Source organism: Rana temporaria, chromosome 1, assembly GCF_905171775.1.
Source record: "Rana temporaria chromosome 1, aRanTem1.1, whole genome shotgun sequence".
NCBI classification, from domain to species: Eukaryota; Metazoa; Chordata; class Amphibia; order Anura; family Ranidae; genus Rana; species Rana temporaria.
Window position 1 is genome coordinate 586,267,066 of NC_053489.1, and position 23,396 is coordinate 586,290,461.

General features: G+C 43.7%; 1 protein-coding gene across 3 annotated transcripts in view; it reads right to left on the bottom strand.

Moving 5' to 3' along the window:
• TMEM33 (transmembrane protein 33) overlaps nt 1-23,396 on the bottom strand; it is a 47,063-nt gene that overhangs the window by 18,375 nt on the left and 5,292 nt on the right. For all 3 annotated transcript variants that reach the window (XM_040335030.1, XM_040335031.1, XM_040335032.1), the window contains exons 2-6: nt 13,466-13,536; nt 11,756-11,850; nt 8,875-9,062; nt 6,883-6,950; nt 1,757-1,890 (exon numbers count right to left, since the gene is read on the bottom strand). In XM_040335030.1, the coding sequence (XP_040190964.1) occupies nt 1,757-1,890; nt 6,883-6,950; nt 8,875-9,062; nt 11,756-11,850; nt 13,466-13,525 (545 nt within the window). In that variant the 5' untranslated portion in view covers nt 13,526-13,536. The remainder of the gene's footprint in view (nt 1-1,756; nt 1,891-6,882; nt 6,951-8,874; nt 9,063-11,755; nt 11,851-13,465; nt 13,537-23,396) is intronic.

Consider the following 23,396-nt stretch of genomic DNA (forward strand, 5'->3'; position numbering starts at 1 on the left):
TGCTAGGAGTCCAAGACAATGTGCATTACATTCTAACACCATTACTCTGCAGTCAGCATCATTGGGATCTCTGGCCCTGACATGAGTAACAAGAGCTGTACTGGTGAAAATACAATAAAATGGCATCAGTTCTGCCAATTCTGGCCCCACAACATCTCAATACATGAACTAGAAGTGGAAACTTCCTTCCCTGCTCTCAGAGGCCAATCAATAGCAGAGATTCTCTGTATTATCCCTTTTGAGTGTAATTTCTTCTTTCATTGTCATGAAACTGATTAAATGTCATTGCCTAGTGCAGTGGTCATCAACCCTGTCCTCAGGGCCCACTAACAGGCCAGGTTTGCAAGATAAATGAAATACATCACAGGTGATATCATTTGCTGCTCAGTGATTGCAGTATTCTAGTCTGCATCTCCCCAAGGTAAGGCTCCATTCACATCTAGGCGGACGAAATCGCGGCGTTTTGTCGCCGCAAATCGCGGTACAAATAGCGGCGTTTTGTACCGCGATTTGCGGCGACAAAACGCCGGTATTGTCCGCCCAGATGTGCCCCAGAATGACCCCCTCTATGGAGATGCTTCCCATCTCCTAGCCGAAACGCCAAAAGACGCCTGAAAAAAAGGTCCGGGACCTTTTTTCAGGCGATAGGCGTCAGGCGTGGAGATGTGAACCATCTCCATAGAGGGACATGTATTTCCAGCCCTCTGGCGGCAGCGGCGTAGCGCTACAGGCGTAAAAACGCCTAGATGTGAATGCGGTCTTATACATAAAACCTGGCCAGTTAGTGGGCCCTGAGGACAGCGTTGATGATCACTGGCCTAGAACAGTGATCACTAAACGGCGGACCGTGGTCCAGACTGAGCAGCAGGCCTGTCCTACACTTGGCCGTGCCACTTAAAAGTTTTGCGTTTTCTTCCCTGGTCTCCCGCTAATATCACAGCAGGTGGGGGCGGGAGGTGCTGCAGATCGGCAAAGTACAGGAGTGTTTTCAAGTTAACAAGTGGGTGATCACCCGCTTGACATAAGTTTAGCAGCTCCCGCCGTCCGTCCAGATCTGCAGCACCCTCCCCACCCGCCCGCTGTAAGGATGATACTAGCGCTGGGCCTGGGAAGAGGACAGTCAGGCTGATAAGTGCCTCTGCCCTGGTAGAATGGTAGGGGAGGCTGGAAATTAAAGGGGCACTATTATGTGAAGGGGATTTCAGTGCAATGGGGCGCTATTGATGTGTAAAGAGGCACTGTGATAAGGGGCACTGTGGTATGCAAAGGGGCACTGTGATAAGGGGCACTGCGGTGTGCAAAGGGGCACTATGACATGAAGGGACACCGATGTGTAAAAAGGGACACTGTGATGTGTAAAGGGGCTGCAATGTAATAGGGCGCAGTGACATGAATAGAAACTGAGGACACGGTGGGATTGTTGTAAAGGGGGTCTGTGATGTGTAGGGAGTGAGCGCTGCTGTGATGCGTTCTAGTACAAACATGAGATTTGGACCTCTGCTGCAGGAAAATTTTACCAACGGGACCATCATACATTTTAATTCAAGACCACTGGCCTAGAATCTCGGCACCAACACCCCTCCCAGGCTGTATATTTTAACAGAAGACAGAAAGATTATGTGACCCGATTTTAGAAGATTATATTCTGGTACTTCCACAATGTAATTTTATAAGTAAAGGCTTTAACATGTTGCTCTACTATATAAACTGTCTTATTCTGGAGCTTACAATTTAGAAATGATTAAAAAGGAGTTACCTGAGCAGCATAAAAACAGTTGCAGGCATTAAAAAGATTTCATTACAAGCGATGAACTTCAGTATATTCTGCTGATTGGCATTAATTCTGTCCAGAAGAGACCTGACAAGTGCCATGCTGTTTGCACCTTTGGCCTAAACCGAGGGAATAAAAATACAAGGTTTAATTATGAAAGTTAAATCATTAAATAAAACCATTCATCATCATAAAAAGCCAGGTCTCTGCATGTTACCTGAACAAATCCAAAAGCATATGCACACACAAGGTATGTCATTTTCCACTTTAAGGGCCATGTCAGATTTGTCCTGACATTTGACTAGTCTTTGTGGTTCCATCACTAGAAAATTTGTTTCATAAGTGTTTCGGGAAGCAGCAGACAGTCTTCCAGTAGTAATAATCAAGCCGTCACTGGTAACTGTAAACAAATAAAATAATTTCCCATCTGACATGGTCCCAAAAGTGAACTTCTCCTTCAAAACACTCAGTCCCCATCACACAAAAGTCCCATACTGCCACTACAGATAACCTTGTTGTCAGGCTTGTCCAGTACACAAACCCTTGAGGTACAATTGGAAGATCATCTAAGACCTTATTGCGCCCAAACTCTGGATACGGTCTTCTGCGTCAATCTCTATAACTATACCTTGACGAAATGCGTTAGTAAGTCTCTTATGTAGGAATTCCCGTATGCGCGGTTTAGCTAAACATTTTTTGAAGGAAGTTACAGTGCCTTAAAAAAAGTATTCCTACCCCCTTGAAATTTTCCAAATTTTGTCATGTCACAACCAAAAACGTAAATGTATTTTATGCGATTGACCAAAACAAAGTGGCACATACCGTATTTATCGGCGTATACCGCGCACTTTTTTGCCCTGAAGATCAGGGGAAAATCGTGGGTGCACGGTATACGCCGATACCCGCGCCGAGTTTGAATACTGCGCCGACATATACCGAGCGCAGTACACTTGTGTATTGTCGGGCAGTCTCGGGTCCTCTCGCGCTGACGTCCTGGACGTACAGGACGTCAGCGCGAGAGTTGCCAAGCCTGCTCGACGATACACGAGTGTACTGCGCTCTGTATATGTCGGCGCAGTATTTAAACTCGGCGCGGGAAACAAGCGGGGAGGACGCGAGGACGCCGCAGAAGGACGTCGGACCCGACGCCACAGACGGACGCCGGACCCGACGAGGCCGCCGCACAAGACACCAAAAGCGCGCTATACCCCGATAAATACGGTAATTGTGAAGTGGAAGGAAAATTATAAATGGTTTTCAAAAAAAAATATCTGTGTGGCATGCATTTGTATTCAACCCCCAACTAAACTCTAGTCTAGGGGAACCAATTGCCTTCAGAAGTCACCCAATTAGTATTTAATGTTTAAGAGAACCTTAGTGAAAAAACAGCACAATGAAGGCCAAGAAACACACCACCAGACAGGTCAGGGATAAAGTTGTGGCAAAGTTTAAAGCAGAGTTAGGTTATAAAAAAAATACCCCAAGCTTTGAACATCTCACAGAGCACTGTTCAATCCATCGCCTGAAAATGGAAAGACTTGCAGGGCTTTTTTTCAGGGGGAACTTGGGGGAACTCAGTTCCACCACCTCTGGCTCAGACCCTTTGGTGTCTGCTCACTACAATCACTTGTAAACACAGAAGTCTGGTTTCTGTGTTTACAAGTGACAGCTCTGCACTCTGTGTGTAACCCCCTGAACTCTGTACTCTGTATGTAATGCAATCCTGATATTTAATGCCCCTTTAAGACCCTTCTACTGTTTTTGAAATCTGAACGGGGTCGTTGTTGAGTTCCTGCACCTATTTTCTGAGAAAAAAAGCTCTGGGAAAGAGTATGGCACAACTGCAAACCTACCAACACACGGCCGTCCACCTAAACCGACAGGCCGGTGCAAGGAGAGTATTAATCAGAGAAGCAGCCAAGAGTGCCTTGGTAACTCTGGAGGAGCTGCAGAGATCCACAGCTCAGGTGGGAGAATCTGTCCACAGGACAACTATTAGTCGTGCACTCCACAAATCTGGCCTTTATGGAAGAATAGCAAGAAGCCATTGTTGAAAGAAAACCATAAGAAGTCCAGTTTGCGAGATGCCATGTGGGTGACACAGCAAACATGTGAAAGAAGGTGCTCTGGTCAGACGAGACCAACATTTTACTTTTTGGCCTAAAAGCAAAATGATTTGTGTGTTGGAAAACTAACACTGCACATCACCCTGTACCATTCCCACCAGGAAACATGGTGGTGGCAGCATTGTGTTGTGGGGATGCCTTTCTTCAGCAGGGACAGGGAAGCTGGTCAGAGTTGATGAGAAGATAGATGAAGCCAAATACAGGGCAATCTTGGAAGAAAACCCGATAGAGTCTGCAAAAGACTTGAGACTGGGGTGGAGGTTCACCATCCAGCAGGACAATGACCCTAAACAGAGCCAGAGCTACAATGGAGTGGTTTAGATTAAAGCATATTCATGGGTTAGAATGCCCAAGACTTGAAAATTGCTGTTCACAGACGCTCTCCATCCAATCTGACAGAGCTTGAGCTATTTTGCCAAAAAAAAAAAAAAGAGGGCAAAAATTTCTCTCTAGATGTGCAAAGCTGGTAGAGACATCCCCAAAAAGACTTGCAGCTGTAATTGCAGAAAAAGGCGGTTCTACAAAGTATCAAAGTATTGACTCAGGGGAGCTGAATACAAATACACCCCACACTTTTCAGGTAAATGTTTGAAAACCATTTATCATTTTCCTTCCACTTCTCAATTATGTGCCACTTTGTGTTGGTCCATCACATAAAATGGCAATAAAATACATTTACGTTTTTGGTTGTAATATGACAAAATGTGAAAAATTTCAAGGCGTAGGAATACTTTTTCAAGGCATTGTAAGTCATTGGCCTCCAACCCCTTACATGACGTCTATATGTACAATGCTATCAATATGAACTTTACTCACTAAACTTTTCTCTTTCTTTATTTTTGCATAACAATTCAAAGTCTCGGTTTCTCAAAAATCTATATTTTATTTCCATTTGTTGCTCTCCCCAAAGGGCACCTCATTAGAACCACCCAACTATCACTAATCAGAATGTGGATACATTTTAACAGGCACCTGGTTTCAGTGGCTCCCGCAGGTCCAAGCCTCGTGCAACTTGGAACAGCCAGCATCCAGCACTAAGCCCAAATGCAGAATTAAAGAGGTTGTGTAAAGGTATTTTTTTTTTTTAAATAACAAACATACCATACTTACCTCCACTGTGCAATTCGCTTTGCACAGAGTGGCCCCGATCCTCATCTTCTGGGGTCCCTCGGCGGCTATCTCGGCTCCTCACCGCAAGAACTAACTCCCTTCTGGGAAGCGCTCTCCCAAGGGGGTTAGCTTGCGGGCGCGTTCCATGTGATACAGTGGCGTCCCCTGCGTCATTGATTTGATTTGACAGCAGCGTGAGCCAATGGCTGCGCTGCGATCAATCTCCAATGAAGAGCGGCCTCAAGCTGGGGGAAACGATCGCGGGATCGTGCCCACGGAGTTTCGTGGCTCAGGTAAGTAAAAACGGGGGGGGGGGGGGGGGGGGGTTGGGGGCCCAAGAGTGCAAGGCGTTTTTTCACCTTTAAGCATAGGATGCATCAAGCTGAAAAACACAAAGCTTTATAACCCCTTTAATTATGTCCTGGGCCTCCAATGTTTTGACAGATTGCTCCAAAGGAGTATGCTGTAGAATCAAACATTGCCAGAATGCTTCTACATTCTGGTTACATCGGGAGTATAGGGATATCAGAGGCTTCTCCCATTCAGGGGACTTAGACAGTTGTTCTAGCCTGGGCAAATCTACATCAGGTCTTCACAGACCAGACCCACATCCCTCGACAATAACAATGTAATATTAGGCCACGGGTTCAAACAATGATGTTGGATGATCTGCATGACATTTGTGTTCAGTGCGCAAGCATCAATGCTCACAGCAAACACAATGTCAGTCAAATTTTAACAAAAACGCAAACCTGTGAAAAACTTGCTATTGTGCCACTAACAATTTACGCCATCCATTTTTTTCCCCGCTCCTAAAGAATAACACGTACATTGACTTTTGCACTCTGGAAAATATGCCCTTACACATGCACCTGTAAATGCGCATACCCATGTACAACGTATTTTCCAAATTAATTCTTATGGGCAAAATTACTCAGCAGTTGGACCACTGGGTGCTGAAATACAGGAATATTTTACTTCTGCAAATACATCCATGTGCATGGTCCCAAAGGAGGAAATCATCTCTGCATGTAGCATAAGTTCTGCTACATTAGGAAATGTTCAGTATTTTTGTGCTGTGAAGTCCAAGGCCATCAATTTGAGCAATTACTGCATGATACTTAGGATCAATTCACCGATATAGCGTGACACTTTATTGTTATATAGCAAATTTACACTGTTATACAAGCTGAATACTAACTACTTTACATACTAGCAAAGTGTAATTTCTTGAGTGTTGTCGTCACATGAAAAGATATAATAAAAAAATGAGGGGTGTACTCACTTTTGTGAGATTATATATATATATATATATATATATATAAATAAAATTCAGTGGTCGCCAACCTGTCACACCTCACAGACCACTAAATTCACAATTTTGAATCCCGTGGACCAGTAACATGAATTTTACATGCCTTATACACACTATGCTCTAGCTCTCTGGCCCCCTCCCCCCACTCTGCATCACACTGTTGCCTCGCACAGACTCATCATTGGATCTCACCTCGTTATTTAGCCATATGCTCAAACTCCATGCTCCCTCCCAGCCTGTGATCAACACTGTAATTGAAAGTCTCCTCCTGTTCTCTGCACTACCCCTGTGGCCTCCCTCTGAGTTCACAGAGCCAGAACTACAGAGGAGACATTGCGTATCAATGCGTGATGGCAGTATTGACTGTCAGAGCGCATTGAGAACATCACTGGAAACATTGGGGTGGTATACATCTACCACATTGTTGAGTTGCTGCAGAACCCCTGCGGACCACCAAAATTTTCTCATGGACAACCGGCTAGTGACCACGGTTATATGTTGTCCTTGCCTTTGATGAAAAATGGGGGTAAATTAATAATCAACATACACAGAATACTTACATCCAAGATTTTTTTTGTCCATGACGATGCATGAAGCATTGAAAATAGCAGAACTGGAAAGATGCTCACTGAAGAAAGTTATTAAGAAAAATACAACATGATTTATTCTCTTCAATTTATACTTGATGAGTTTGTACTAGTCAACCTAGACAAAAGACAGTCCCTTTGTCCATGTTCTGTTTTTTTTTCTATACAATCTACAGCCGTGGACAAAAGTTTGGAGAATGACACATATTCATTTTCACAAAGTCTGCTGCCTCATTTTTTATGATGGCAATTTTCATATATTTGAAAATATGCATTTGTGAAGAAGGCTTCAGGGCACCCAAGAAAGTCCAGCAAGCACCAGGACAATCTCCTACATTTGATTTAGCTGTGGGATCAGGAGGACCACCAGTGCAGAGCTTGCTTAGCAATGGCAGCAGGCAGGTGCGAGTGTATCTGCATGCAGAGTGAGGCTGCATGCAGATACGTTTTGGAATATGGCCTGGTGTCAAGAAGGGCAGCAAAAAGGGCTCTGGGGTAAAGTAATTTTCTATGATGAATCCCCTTTCCGATTGTTTGGGGCATCTTGAAAAAGTAGAACATGTCCGTTTGTTTTTTTTAAACAAGCCTTTACACAACCACTGTAAGGAGAGCTCAGACATCCCAGTCTTTGGGTTTCTTTTATTAACAGTTTTCATTTCGAAACATTTTCAAAGCAGAGAGATCTGCTCTTCCAGCGCTGAGCAGACAGCGGTCTTTAAACACTCAGTTCTCGGTCTTATAGGCGACGAGGGGGACAGATGCAACATTGGATTGTTTCTGCATCCATCTAGGCGAGTATGTATGTTTGTTTATATTTAAACCTACAATTATATTAAAGGGGTTGTAAAGGTACAATTTTGTTTTCCCTAAATAGCTTCCTTTACCTTAGTGCAATCCTCCTTCACTTACCTCATCCTTCCATTTTGCTTTTAAATGTCCTTATTTCTTCTGAGAAATCCTCACTTCCTGTTCTTCTGTCTGTAACTCTACACAGTAATGCGAGGCTTTCTCCCTGGTGTGGAGTGTCGTGCTCGCCCCCTCCCTTGGACTACAGGAGAGTCAGGACGCACTCTACATTGCAGATAGAGAAAGGAGCTGTGTGTTAGTTGGCGTCCTGATACTCCAGTAGTCCAAGGGAGGGGGCGAGCACGACACTCCACACCAGGGAGAAAGCCTTGCATTACTGTGTGTAGTTACAGACAGAAGAACAGGAAGTGAGGATTTCTCAGAAGAAATAAGGACATTTAAAAGCAAAATCAAAGGATGAGGTAAGTGAAGGAGGACTGCACTAAGGTAAAGGAAGCTATTTAGGAAAAAAAAATTGTACCTTTACAACCCCTTTAAAGCATCAGCTTTAAAAAATAAAAAAAAATACCTGCTCCGTTGAATGGTTTTGCGTAGAGCAGCCCTGATCATCATCTTCTCAGTTCCCCAACTAGAGCTCCTCCCCCTGACCAATGACCCCAATGTGAAGCCACTTGCTATGGAGGCACTGGTGTGTGATCACTCAAGCCCAGCCCATTGCATCTGTAAGTCTGAGCCGTGGCTCTACCCTGCCCTTTCCTCATCGGCTAACTGGCTGTGGCTCCTGTAGCTGTGTCAGCCAATGAGGGGAGAGAGCCCCAGGACAGATGAGGCTCCTGTGCATATCGCTGGATTGAGAGGGGCTCATGTGCGTATTTGGGTGGGGCTGTGGGAGGAGCAACACAGAAGTTTTTTTGACCTTTATGCATAGAGGTAAAAAAAAAAAAAAATAACCTTCAGCCTTTAGAACGACTTAAAATTATCCAATTATGGTCAAAGTAAATAGGTAAACAAAGAACTGCTTTTCACATGATTGGATAACTGATTAAATATACACAGAATTTATTGTGTAAAGATTGTCAACTCAATTTAGTCTAATTTGGGAGTAACCAGTTTGGGAGACTAAGGTGCTGTCCAACGAGAACACGTGGCAAAGGATACTAGTAACAGGGTATGAGTTGACGAAGATGAGTGAATACAACAGGTAATGACAGCTGTCTTCTAACAAAGCCTGGCTCAGAAATGCCCGACTCAGCTGGAAGTGAGGTAACCGCTGGTGCAGCCGAAGAGCACTGGTGAGAGCATTGGCCAACAAGGCACGTTGATAGAAACTGGCAGCTTCATTTAATCTGAAAATGAAGAAAAAGAAAAAAAATTACAGATGACCACACTAAATAAAACAAAAGGATAGATGTAAAGGTGTTTAAAAAAAAACTGCATGGCATTTCTTGCTATCAGAATGCATAAAAGAAGGGACAGCTGGTTTTCAATATGGGTTGAGTATTACAGAGCTTTTTGTCAGCTAAAATGTAGTACTATTCACTCTGCATACACATTGGAGGTTATTTACTAAAACTAGAGTGGGCAAAATATGATGCAGCTGTGCACAGAAACGAATCAGCTTCCAGGTTTTATTGTCAACGCTTAATAGTGTGTTGCGGTGCCAACCTAGATGGAAGCCCACATAATCACCACTGGACCTGAGTAGAAGCCATCAGAGCTTCATAGTAATACAGACAGCCAGATGCAGAACAGGGGTGTGAACAGAGGGAGCAATGCCAGGAAGTAGTCCTGAAAGCAGGTGGTACCGATGAGATATCCGAGTATAGAAATAGTTATTAGACCATGCCAACCAATAGGGTCATGATGTCTAGGGGTGTAATCGCCCTGGTAGCAAGTGATCCACCAATCTTGTGGCGTTGATGTCTGATCAGTCAGATGGGCTGCTGCAGCTAGCTAGACGTCGTGACCCTATTGGTTGGCATGGTCTAGTAACTATTTCAATACTCAAACAGGGTTTGACAAATTTGCTTGGAATCTAGGAGCCAGCTAAAAAAGTTAGGAGACAGAAAATGCACCCCGTCCTGACGAGCTCGTGCGCAGAAGCAAACACATACGTGAGTAGCGCCCGCATATGTAATCGGTATTCAAACCACACGTGAGGTATCGCCGCGATCATTAGAGCGAGAGCAATAATTCTAGCTCTAGACCTCCTCTGTAACTCAAAACATGCAACCTGTAGATTTTTTTTAAACGTCGCCTGGACGTTTTTAAAGGGTAAAAGTTTGTCTGCATTCCACGAGCAGACGCAATTTTGAAGCGTGACATGTTGGGTATCAATTTACTTGGCGTAACATTATCTTTCATAATATAAAAAAAGAAATTGGGATAACTTTACTGTTGTCTTATTTTTTTAATTTAAAAAAGTGTATTTTTTCCCAAAAAAGTGCGCTTGTAAGACCGCTGCGCAAATACGGCGTGACAGAAAGTATTGCAACGATCGCCATTTTATGCTCTAGGGCAGTGTTTCTCAACTCCAGTCCTCAAGGCGCACCAACAGGTCTTGTTTTCAGGCTTTCCATTACTTTGCACAGGTGATTTGATCAGTTTCACTGCCTTGGTAATTACCACAACCATTTCATCTGAGGGAAATTCTGAAAACATGACCTGTTGGGGCGCCTCGAGGACTGGAGTTGAGAAACACTGCTCTAGGGTGTTAGAATAAAAAAAAAAAAAATAATATATATATATATATATATACACACACACACACACACACACACACACACACACACACACACACACACACACACATATATATATATATATATATGTTTGGGGGTTCAAATTAGAGGGAAGGAGATGGCAGTGAAAATACTGAAAAATTACATTAGAATTGCTGTTTAACTTGTAATGCCAAGGGCCACCACCAGATGGCGCCAGCTCACAGAAGGAAGAGCTTGGGACTTCACAAGGCCGTGGCCTCAATTACCGGCGCACGGAGACACGGGATCCTGTGCCTCTGTGCGCCCCCACCTCCCCCGCCGCGCGATCGCGAGGTCACAATTTCTTGTCGCCAATGCGACCTGGCGCCCGGATATTGTCGACCCCTGTACTCAAATATCTCATGAGTACCACCTGCTTTCAGGACAATTTCAAGGGTTCCAAGTATGTTCACCCACATAACCAAACGGAGGCTGTTGAAAAGTTCATTCCAAAATCTGATCATTGCAAATAGATATGCAACTACAGTAGGGCTTAACTGGCTACATTATTGGGAGAGGCACAAAGACACTTGTAGGCACATCTTGGCTACCCTGATGGGGACATTGTAACATCTAAGTAAAGTTTAAAGGATATAGGGGTTTATATACTAAAGGCAAATCCCACTTTGAACTACACCTGGAAGTGCAGTCGCTGTAAATCTGAGGGGACATGCAAGGAAAAAAAAAAAAAGCAGAGCTTTCCCTAATTTCAGATCTTCCCCTCAGATTTAAGCCTCATACACACAATCAGACTTTCAATGGACTTTTCCGTGGATTTTGCTCCGAATGGGCATTGGCCATGAACTTGGTATGCATACTCACGGCAGTTTTTCAGCTCTTTACCGCCACCCTTTGAGCAACTTCTGCTATTGCTGGCTGATCTTTAGCATTGGTTCCGAGCATACGTGCTTGTACTTTGAACTTAAGTCCGATGGATTTGTGTACACACGATCGGATTAGCCTGAAAGTTTGTCTGTTCTCACAGCGAACATTTGTCCAAAGAAAAAGTAGCGTACACACGGTCTTGCCTTTAGTAAATGAACCCCATAGTCACATTTCATAACATGTTACACCAATATTCATGTTATGAATGCACCGGCCCTCATACTCGCGGTTTACAAGCTTATGGTGTCAGTCTGTTGATTCTTGTTTTTTTTTTTTTTTATCTCCTCATATGAAGCAAAGGATTTTAAGCCTAATATTTTAAACACTAGATCTAGATTATAGCCCTGTTTTAATTGAAAGCATTATGCCAAGACCAAAGGGTGATTACTTACCCTAAAAGAGGAAGAATAAATAATGCTGAACAATATACCGTGAACCATCGAGACAGCCACATTGCAGTGTCAAGTTTATTTGCCATCATAAATTGCTACAGAAAAAAAAAAAAAGACAGAAAGAAAACACAATTAATATACTTGTGTATAAAAACAGTTTACACATTACACAGTTACTAGTGACAGCGCCCATAATGGCACTAACTATCCCTTGACAAAAGTTCCCATGATGCGGCCGATTCCTTGCTTCCATGGATGTACTAATCCATAACAAAGATGACCATGAAATGTGGAGCCCTTCCTAGGAAATGGTTCAGGTTATAAACCAGTTTGGAGTTCATCTATAGGCTTTAATGGCTACATGTACAGTATCTGCTTATAATACTATAAAACATCCAATATGCAGAGCCATGAATAAAGTGATGCTTGAAGAAAACATGAGCAAGATACATAACTCATACCATTTGCAACAAATTGGAAACACTGACTTGCAGTGTATGTAAACCGTAACTATGGGCCATATTCTCAGAAGAGTTATGACGGAGTATCTCAGGAAACTCCGTCATATCTCTGTTTTTTGACCCGCGTATCTATGCGAGTGATTCCTAGAATCATTTTCGCATAGATACGCTGAAGATCGGACAGGTGTAAGTCACTTACACCGTCGGATCTTAAATGTAATTCGCCGCCGGCCGCTAGGTGGCGTTTACGTTCAGGTCTCATTTGTTTATGCAAATGAGCCTGATACGCCGATTCCCGAACGAAATCGCGTTGCGCAACCGTCGCTTACGTCGTTTGCGTAAGGTTACCCCTGCTATATGAGGGGTAACCTTACGCCAGTCCGACGTATGCCATGTTAAGTATGGCGTCAGGTCCGCGTCGTCTTTTCCCGTCGGGTACGTCGTTTTCGTAAGTCGTTCTTGAATACGACTTTACGTCAATGACGCACACGTCGGCATCATTGACATTTTCCGTCGAGAACTGGAGCATGCACACTGGGCTATTTTTAGCCCGGCGCATGCGCAGTTCGATCGGCACGGGGGCGCACTTAATTTAAATATAAGCCACCCCCTTTGAATTACGCTGGGATACGCCGGGCCTTTTATACTACGCCGCGGCAAACTACGGAGAAAGTGCTTGAGGAATACGGCACTTGCTCCAGTAAGTTGCGGCGGCGTAGTGTAAATAGCTTACGCGAGGCCGCCGCAGATTATTGGAGAATCTGGCCCTATGACATTTTCTCTGCTCACTTTTGGTTAAGGGCCCTTTCACACGGACGATCCAAGCTGAGCAGGCAGATGACAGATGTGGGGATCGGATGAAGATGGACCGTAGAGTCAGTTTTCATCCCATCTGATCCGCCAGACAAATGTAAAATAGGGTTTCAATTTGTCACAATTTAGCAGATGTCAGTGGACATGTCACCGCTGACATCCGTCGCTCCATAGAGGTGCATTGAGCGTCCGGTCAGGTCCGTCTAAAAAAACTGACAGGCGGACCTTAACGGTACGGCCGTGTGAAAAAGGCCTAAAGGGGGGGGGGGGGGGTTCTGTAGCCTTTAGGACAGTTCCTGTCCTAGGGTGATAATGCAGCTCCCCCACAGTTACAGTATAGCAAGCGAGAGTTGTCACCCTAGTACAAGAAATGGGACTAAGGACTAATTCAGCCACCACATCTAAGGATTGGTAAACTGCAATATACACTACTTACCACTGCCCCTACTTGGGGGGGAGGAGGAGGAGGAGGAGTGTTAGGAACCGAGTCCGCCATGGCTGCAATATCTGTAAAAACACAAAGAGTAAAATGTAAACATACCAAAAATCCTCTATTGCAAAGCAGACATTATTGGGGGGATTACTAAAACTCATGCACACAGAATCTGGTGCAGCTATACATAGTAACTAATCAGTTATAACTTTATCTTGCTCAATTAAGCTTTGACAATAAATAAGCCCCCGTTCACATCAGGCCAATTAGACATGTCAAATCGCAGCATACGACACTGTTCAAATCACTGCAACGCCACACCGATTTCCAAAAGTAGTTTCTGTACTACTGGAAGGAAAATGAAAAATGGTTTTCAAAATTGTTTACAAATAAATGTGAAAAAGTGTGGTGTGCATTTGTGTTCAGCTCTCGGATACCCCCTAACTAAAATCCAGTGGAATCAATTGCCTTCAGAAGTCACCAAATTAGTAAATATAGAGTCCAACTGTGTGTCATCTAATCTCAGTATAAATACAGCTGTACTGTGAAGCTCTCAGAGGTTTGTTAGAGAACTTTAGTGAGCAAACCGCATCATGAAGGCCAAGGAACACACCAGACAGGTCAGGAAAAAAGTTGTGGAGGGTTATGCCGCGTACACACGATCATTTTTCGGGTTGTAAAAAACAACGTTTTTCAGGCTCTAGAAATTTTTTTTTTTATTTCAACTTGATCATTAAAACGGCCTTGCCTAGACACAATCGTGAACAAAAAAATGCTCTAGCAAAGCGCGGTGACGTACAACACGTACAGCGGCACTATAACCACTTAAGACCCGGACCTTTAGGCAGCTAAACGACCCGGACAGGTTTTGCGATTCTGAACTGCGTCGCTTTGACAGACAATTGCGCGGTCGTGCGACGTGGCTCCCAAACAAAATTGGCGTCCTTCCCACAAATAGAGCTTATCTTTGGTGGTATTTGATGCGGTTTTTATTTTTTGCGCTATAAACAAAAATAGAGCGACAATTTTGAAAAAAATGCAATATTTTTTACTTTTTGCTATAATAAATATCCCCCAAAAACAAAAAAACATTTTTTTTCCTCAGTTTAGGCCGATACGCATTCTTCTACATATTTTTGGTAAAAAAAAAAAAAAAAAAATCGCAATAAGCGTTTATCGGTTGGTTTGAGCAAAATTTATACCGTTTACAAAATAGGGGATAGTTTTATTGCATTTTTATTAATTTTTTTTTTACCACTAATGGTGGCGATCAGCGATTTTTTTTGTGACTGCGACATTATGGCGGACACTTCGGACAATTTTGACACATTTTTGGGACCATTGTCATTTTCACAGCAAAAAATGCATTTAAAATGCATTGTTTACTGTGAAAATGACAATTGCAGTTTGGGAGTTAACCACAAGGGGGCGCTGAAGGGGTTATGTATGACCTAATATGGGTTTGTGGCTGTAGGTGTGACGTCATCGATTGTGTATCCCTATAAAAGGGATCACACGATCGATGGGCCGAGACCCACGGCTGGGTACTATCACAGGACGTACCTGTACGTGCATGTGCCCAGCCGTGCCATTCTGCCGACGTAAATGTCCAGGAGGCGGTCCCTAAGTGCTTAAAGGGGAAGTTCCATTCGAAAGACGCCACCCTTGGGGCTGCTTTAGCTAATATCGTGTTAGTAAAAGACGCGCTTTTCTGTCTGTTACAGCGTGATGAATATGCTTACTCCAATTACGAACGCTAGTTTTACCAGAACGAGCGCTCCCGTCTAATAACTTGCTTCTGAGCATGCGCGGATTTTTCACGTTGTTAAAGCCCACACATGACCATTTTTTTACAACCCGAAAAACAACAACTTTAAAAATGTCGTTAAAAAATAGAGCATGTTCTAATTTTTTTTTTGGGCCGTTTTTTAGAACCTGAAAAATGCTCTGAAGCCCACACACAATCGTTTTTAACCACTTAAGGACCGCCTAACGCCGATATACGTTGGCAGAATGGCACGGCTGGGCACAATCACGTACCTGTACACGATTGTATGATGCCCAGCCGCGGGTCGCGCCCACGGTCCGAAGCTCCGTGACCTCTGGACCCGCGGACCCGATCGCCGCTGGAGCCCTGCGATCGGTCCCCGGAGATGAAGAACGGGGAGAGCTGTGTGTAAACACAGCTTCGCCGTTCTTCACTGTGGCGCTGTCATCGATCGTGTGTTCCCTTTTATCGATTACATCAGACCTACAGCCACACCCCCCTACAGTTAGAAACACAAATAAGGTCACACATAACCCCTTCAGCGCCCCCTTGTGGTTAACTCCCAAACTGCAATTGTAATTTTCACAGTAAACAATGCATTTTGAATGCATTTTTTGCTGTGAAAATGACAATGGTCCCAAAAATGTGTCAAAATTGTCCGAAGTGTCCGTCATAATGTCGCAGTCACGAAAAAAAACGCTGATCGCCACCATTAGTAGTAAAAAAAAAAAAAAAACAATTAATAAAAATGCAATAAAACTATCCCCTATTTTGTAAACGCTATAAATGTTGCGCAAACCAATCGATAAACGCTTATTGCGATTTTTTTAATCAAAAATAGGTAGAAGAATACGTATCGGCCTAAACTGAGGAAAAAAATTGTTTTTTTATATATTTTTGGGGGATATTATAGCAACAAGTAAAAAATATTGAATTTTTTTCAAAATTGTCGCTCTATTTTTGTTTATAGCGCAAAAAATAAAAACCGCAGAGGTGATCAAATACCACCAAAAGAAAGCTCTATTTGTGGGGAAAATAGGGGGCCAATTTTGTTTGGGAGCCACATCGCACAACCGCGCAATTGTCAGTTAAAGCGACGCAGTGCTGAATCCCCAAAAGGGTCCTTTAGCTGCATTTTGGTCCGGGTCTTAAGTGGTTAAAGACATTAAAAAAAAAAAAAACTAAATTTTTTACAACCCGAAAAATTATCGTGTGTACGCGGCTTTAGATTATAAAAGGGATAAAGTTTAACCACTTGCCAACCAGGCCAATTCTGACACTTCGCTCCTACATGTAAAAATCATAATTTTTTCGCTAGAAAATTACACAGAATCCCAAACATTATATATGTTTTATTTAGCACCCTAGAGAATACAATGGTGATCATTGCAACTTTTTATCTCACAAGGTATTTGCGCAGCAATTTTTCAAACGCGTTTTTTTGGGGAAAAAAACAGTTTTGTGCTTTAAAAAAAAAACAGTAATGTTAGCTCAATTTTTTTGCATGTGAAAGATGAAGTTATGCAGAGTAAATAGATACCTAACATGTCACGCTTCAAAATTGCACACACTTGTGGAATGGCGCCAAACTTTGGTACTTAAAAATCCCTATAGGCGATGCTTTAATTTTTTTTTTACTGGTTACATGTTTTGAGTTACAGAGGAGGTCTAGGGCTAGAATTATTGCTCTCGCTCTAACGTTCGTGGTGACACCTCACATGTGTGGTTTGAACACCATTTTCATATGTGGGCGGGACTTACGTATGCGTTCGCTTCTGCGTGTGAGCACACGGGGACAGGGGCACTTTAAAAAAATAAATACAAATTTGATCACTTTTATTCCTATTACAAGGAATGTAAACATCCCTTGTAATAGGAATATGACACGATTGTACCTCTTTACAGTGATATATGGGGTCAATAAGACCCCACATCTCACCTCTAGGCTGGGAAGCCTAAAAAAATTAAAATAAATAAATAAAATAAAAAAACAAACACCGCTTCCTAGCCGAAGCGGCGTCTTTTTTTTTAATGCAGAGGCCGGGCGTGACATAACATCGCGCCCGGCCTCCGATGATCATAGAGACTCCGGCGACCATCTGGTCCGCCGGAAATCTCTATGGTCAAGAACCGGGGCCTCTTCACCGATCCCTTAGGTGAGTCGGTAGTAGCACCGGAGGGAGGGGGATGTCCCCTCTCGCCACCCATAAGAACGATCAAGCGGCAGAACAGCCGCTATGATCGTTCTTATGGTGTAGGGAATCGCCGGCCGAAAACGGCAATATCTGTAGCTGCAGGCATCATTCAGATATACCCCCACAAAGCCGAGGACGTCTATAGACGTCCAGCCATTGGTAAGTACTTAAAGCAGGATTAGGTTATAAAATAATATCCCAAGCTTTGAACATCTCACAGAGCACTGTTCAATCCATCACCTGAAAATGGAAAGAGTATGGCACAACAGCAAACCTACCAAGACATGGCCACCTAAACTGACAGGCCGGGCAAGGAGAGTGGCAAGAAGAAAGCCATTGTTGAAAGAAAGCCATAAGAACTCCCATTTGCAGTTTGGGATAAGCCATGTGGAGGACACAGCAAACATGTGGAAGAAGGTGTTCTGGTTAGATGAGACCAAAATTGAACTTTTTGGCCAAAAAGCAAAATGCTATGTGTGGGGGAAAACTAACACTGCACATCACCCTGTACACACCATCCCCACCGTGAAACATGGTGGTGGCAGCATAATGTTGTGGGAATGCTTTTCTTCAGCAGGGACAGGGAAGCTGGTCAGAGTTGATGGGAAGGATGGAACCAAATACTGGGCAATCTTAGAAGAAAACCTGTTAAAGAGTCTGCAAAAGACTTGAGACTGGGGTGGAGGTTCTCCTACCAGTAGGACAGCGACCTCTGGAAGGTTTTACCCCCTTCACGACCAGAGCATTTTTTGCTGTTCAGCACTGCGCTATTTTAACTGGCAATTGCCAGTTAAGGTAAAAAAAACAGTCACCAGCCCCCCACGTTTTACTTATCTAAGCCCCTTCATCACCTCAGCACATCCCCGCCAGCCTTCTCTCCACGGAGTCCCAGCTTTGATTGGATAGATTGATAGCAGCGCAGCCATTGGCTCCCGCTGCAGTCAATCAAATACAATGACGTGGGCGCAGGGAGTGGGCCGAGTTATACACTCGGCATCTGTGGACACCGAATGAATGACTCCGGAGCGTGCCTGAAAGGTAACTCCCTCGGGAGAGCGCTTCTCCTAGGGGGTTACCTAATGCGGGGAGGACCCGCGAGAGCTGAGGGACCCCAGAAGAGGATGTTCGGGGCCACTCTGTGCAAAACGAGCTGCACAGTGGAGGCAAGTATGACATGTTTATTATTTTCTTTTTTTTAAACAAAGCTTTTAGTATCACTTTAAGGGTCACTGACCTTTGAACTATGTTTCTTTTGGTCTTTTACTTGGTGACACATCATATATACACACTGTATAGCTATCTCAGTTGTCTGGCTCGTTCACACCAGCCCCAGCTGGGCTGCAAAATACAGTGTGTCCCAATGCAAATACAAGACAAAATGTCTTGCTTTGTATAGGGCAGGGGTCTCCAAACTGCAGTCCATGGGCTAGATCTGGCCCTTTGCTTGCATTTATTCATCCCTTAGGGAACTATTCATCCCACTGACACCAACAAAGGGCATAATTCCCGCCACTGACAACAATGGGAAGCTATTTTTTTTTTCCCCACTGACCCCAACAATCAGGCACTATTAGTATTAGGTATTACTACCACTATGTATGTGGGGTGTAATGATAGATATATATATATATATATATATATATATATATATATATATATATATATATATATATATATATATATATATATATATATATATATATATATATATATATATATATATATATATATATATATATATATATATATATATATATATATATATATATATCTTGGTCTTTAAAAGGAGTTGTAAAGGCAGAAGGTTTTTTTTTATATATATGGCTTGGTCTTTAAAAGGAGTTGTAAAGGCAGAAGGTTTTTTTTTTTAATCCTAATGCATTCTATGCATTAAAGTGGTTGCAAACCCACAATAAAAAAAATAAAATAAAAAATCTGCAAAAGGCATTGCATACTAGCTCATTATGAAATGCTCACCTTAGATCGAAGCCCCCCGCAGCGGGCCCAGTACACCGTTCCGGCCAGCGACATCGCTCCCAGCGATACGTCAGGGTATCGCGGGCTCCAGCGATGTGATCGCCCGGAGCCGCAATGACGTCACTCCCGTGCTTGGGTGTGGGAGCTGCCGGTAACAGCACACTAGCTGAAGCAATGGCACAACGAGCCATTGCTTCAGTGCGCATGTGCAGATAACGTTGGCACATGCCGATACAGGGGATATCTCCTAAACCATGCAGGTTTAGGAGATATCCGGGGTAGCTACAGGTACGTCTTATTATAGGCTTACCTGTAGCAAAAAGTGATCTGTAAGGGTTTACAACCACTTTAAGATAAAAAACCTTGTGTGTAGCAGCCTCCCCAGCACGCCATAATTACTTACCTGAGCCCCATCTCTCTCTAGCGATGTCCACGAATGTCTAAACCATCTGGGACACTCCTCCCGATTGGCTGAGACACCGCAGCAGCGCCATTGGCTCCCACGGCTGTCAAAGTCAGGCAGCCAGCCAATCAGGGGAGAGAGGGGGTGGGGCCGGAGCTCTGTGTCTAAATGGATACACAGAACTGTGACTCTGTTCCAGTGCCCCCATAGGAAGCTTGACTGTGGGGGCACTCGATAGGAGGGAGGGACCAGGAGCAGCAAAGATTGACCCGAGAAGAGGAGGATCTGGGCTGCTCTGTGCAAAACCAACTGCACAGAGGTAAGTATAGCATGTTTTTTTTTTTAAAACAAGACTTAACAATCACTTAAAAACTGCCCTCATTCACAGACAGAAGTTTATTCCTTTGATCTAAAAGAACTAAAAGATACTTTTGTTTATAGTTATCTCCCAGTGCTTACACACACACACACACACACACAATGTTGTGATAAACTTGGCAGGCTGTCTATTTTTTTTTTTTGTGGGGGGGGGGGGGGGGGGGTTTACAGCTCTGAGTGAGTAGAGAAGGCCTCTGCACTTGCATGAATGAATCATGTAAATGCTGGATAGAGATTGTGAGCAGGGTTGAATCAAGATTGCGTTTTGTTAAAGATGTGCAGCTCTACTATATAGGTCTGGGTGGGGGGAGGCTGCGGAATGTGACCATTTGTCATGTTACACCCTAAATTTGCTTTTAAAGCAAAACACAGTTGATTTATATATAGGGTATATGCAAATCAATGAGCAGACAGATGAAACATGTAAAATCTGTCGTTTCTGATTTTGCAATTCAGCTTTCTATTATCAGCTTCTCCAATCTTCTCACTGGCAGTGATTCAGCATCTTCACCATTGTGCAATGAGCTGACCCTGGAGGCAGCAGAGTGATTGTTCTGATTAGCAGGGTGTGTGTAAGTCACAAGTATAGCTGGCTGGAGTTACAAAAACCAGTGGCAGATAAGACAGTGGGAGCCCATATAAAACCAATGCACTACAGCAACGCAGCAATGTTTTCATGTGCACCACCGCCACACATGACATATTGCAGTGCCATTGGTTTAAATTTTTAGACGATCGTGGAAAGAAAAATCTGCCAAGAGTTTCTGCTATATCTAAGGCCACATTAACACCTGAGCGTAGGTCGTTCGCGCGTATTCATGCTTATTTGCGTGTTTGCATACAGCGTCGTCCGACGTTTTTGTACTTCAACGTTTTTTATTTTAGCCAATAGGAAAAATGATCATCTTTTCATCACTTGTTGCTATGTTGGTAGATTTTTTTATCTTCTGCCTGGGTGAAATGTTCTATTGATTAAAGCGAGCAAACGCTCGTTGTCGCGCTAGTCGCTTGAATCGAGCGTTTCCATTACTTTCTATGTGAAATAGAAACGCTCAAAAACGCCCAAACCGCCCGATTCGCCCGATTTGTTTGAGCTTCAGGCGTTTTGGAGTGGAGATGTGAACCATCTCCATAGGGAATAATGTATTTTTTTTCCCCTCTAGCGTTTTTGAGCGTCGCGCTTCAGGCGACAAAACGCTCAGGTGTGAATGCAGCCTAAGGCCTTATGTACACTGCTGCTGGTAAACGGATGTTTAGGAGCAGCGTGTTTTTTTTAAGCTGCCCCTGAACGCTCCTCTATGTCATCTTATCAGTATATGTACACAGGGTCATTTATAGTCATTTCTATGCAGTGGAGTTTAGAAGCATTTTTTGGAAAGCAAAAAATAAAATAAAAAATGCGTTCAGGACGGATGTTCAGAGGCATTTGAAACACCAAATTCCCATAACAGTTTGTAAACGCGGTAACTCGCATTTAGTTTTACAGTGTTTTCAATAAAGATACATTTTTTACTATTTAAAAAAATGTAAAATAATTAAAAATAAAATGTCTCTAAAGCGCAAACATGGCTAAGAGCGGCAAGTAAACGTGGCAAAGAAGATGTTTTTAAACGTCATTTACTATATGTAAATTAAGGAGAGGTTTTAAAGCGGAGTTCCACCCAAAAATGGAACTTCCGATTATCCCACTCCTCACCCCCTTACATGCCACATTTGGCATGTAATTTTTTTTTTTTTTTTATCCATAAAGATTTTATTGAAAGCAAACCGGTATGGACAATTATACAAATATAACCGTAATATCAACAGATAATGCAAGTCCTCACAAGAGGATACACAACAAAATGTATACATGAGGGAAGAAAAGCATGAATTAAGCATGGAAGACAGGTATCATAAAGCAGATACATACACCGTGTAAGTCATCTTAACCATACATGTCTCACAAGGGGGATGCGTAGTCAGACGCTCCAGAAGCAGTATATTCACTGGTTATTACGTAAGATGCCCCTTATGTCCTTCTAAAGATAACCGTCTACCCAGATCCCCTGACTACTTTTACAAAGTCCCATATTCACCCTTTGGATCCTCCTTGTACAAGTGGGATGGGTGAGGGGTCGACCCGGGATACCCCGTCCACCTCCAACACCCAGCCTCGATATACATGTTAAAGAGAAGAGAAAGAGAGATAAGGAGAAAAGAGTGGAAAGAAAGAAAGAAGAAAGAGAGAGAGAGAGGGAGAGAGAGAGAAAGAGAAAGAGAGAGAAAGAGAAAGAGAAAGAAAAAAAAAAAAAAAAACAAGGGATGGGGGAGGGGGGGGGAGAAGGGGGGGGTATTCAACACAGGGGAGGAGGGGGGAGGGTGGAGGAGGTAAGTGGGAAGGCCCCTTACCCCCGCCGTCCACATCGCAATAAAAAGCGGCACATAGTAATAGTGTCATAAACCAGACTTCATTCAGCCGTTTCCTTCAGGATCTTATTGGCATGTAATTTTTTTGGGGCGGGAGTGGGGGCTTCAGGAGAAGGGGACTTCCAGTCCCACTTCCTCCTTCCGCCGAGGGGCTGCAAAGGCGATTAAGCTTAATCGCCTTTTGGCAGCCCCTCCCTGTAGGCGATCGCCTAGGACACGTGACAGGTCCTAGCGATCGCCTGTCCAATTAAACAGCGCGCGCATGCGCAGTGGGTGCTCGGCAGTGAAGCCGAAAGCTGTCACGGCCGGGTGCCCACAGTGACAATGAAGACGCCGGCCGGGGAGGGGGGGGGGAGAGGAGCGGAGCCCCGGCCGGCGCGTCACTGGAACGCTGGAGCAGGTGAGTGTCTGTTTATTAAAAGCCAGCAGCTACACTTTTTGTAGCTGTTGACTTTTTATAAACATAAATATTGGCTGGAACTCCCCTTTAAAATGTCCTGTGTTCATTAAGCTTAACACTTCAGCGTAATGTACCGTATTTATCAGCGTATACCGCGCACTTTTTCCCCTTAAAATAAGGGGAAAATCGTGGGTGCGCGATATACGCCGACATATACCGAGCGCAGTACACTCGGCTACATTTGGCCAGGCTCGGCTTCGCTCGTGCTCACGCATAAATGTCACAGAGCGTGAGCACAAGCAAAGCCGAGCCTGGCCGAATGTAGCTGAGGGTACTGCATTCAGTATATGTTGGCGCAGGCATTCAAACTGAGCGCGGGAAACGGCGATTCGACAGGGAGACAG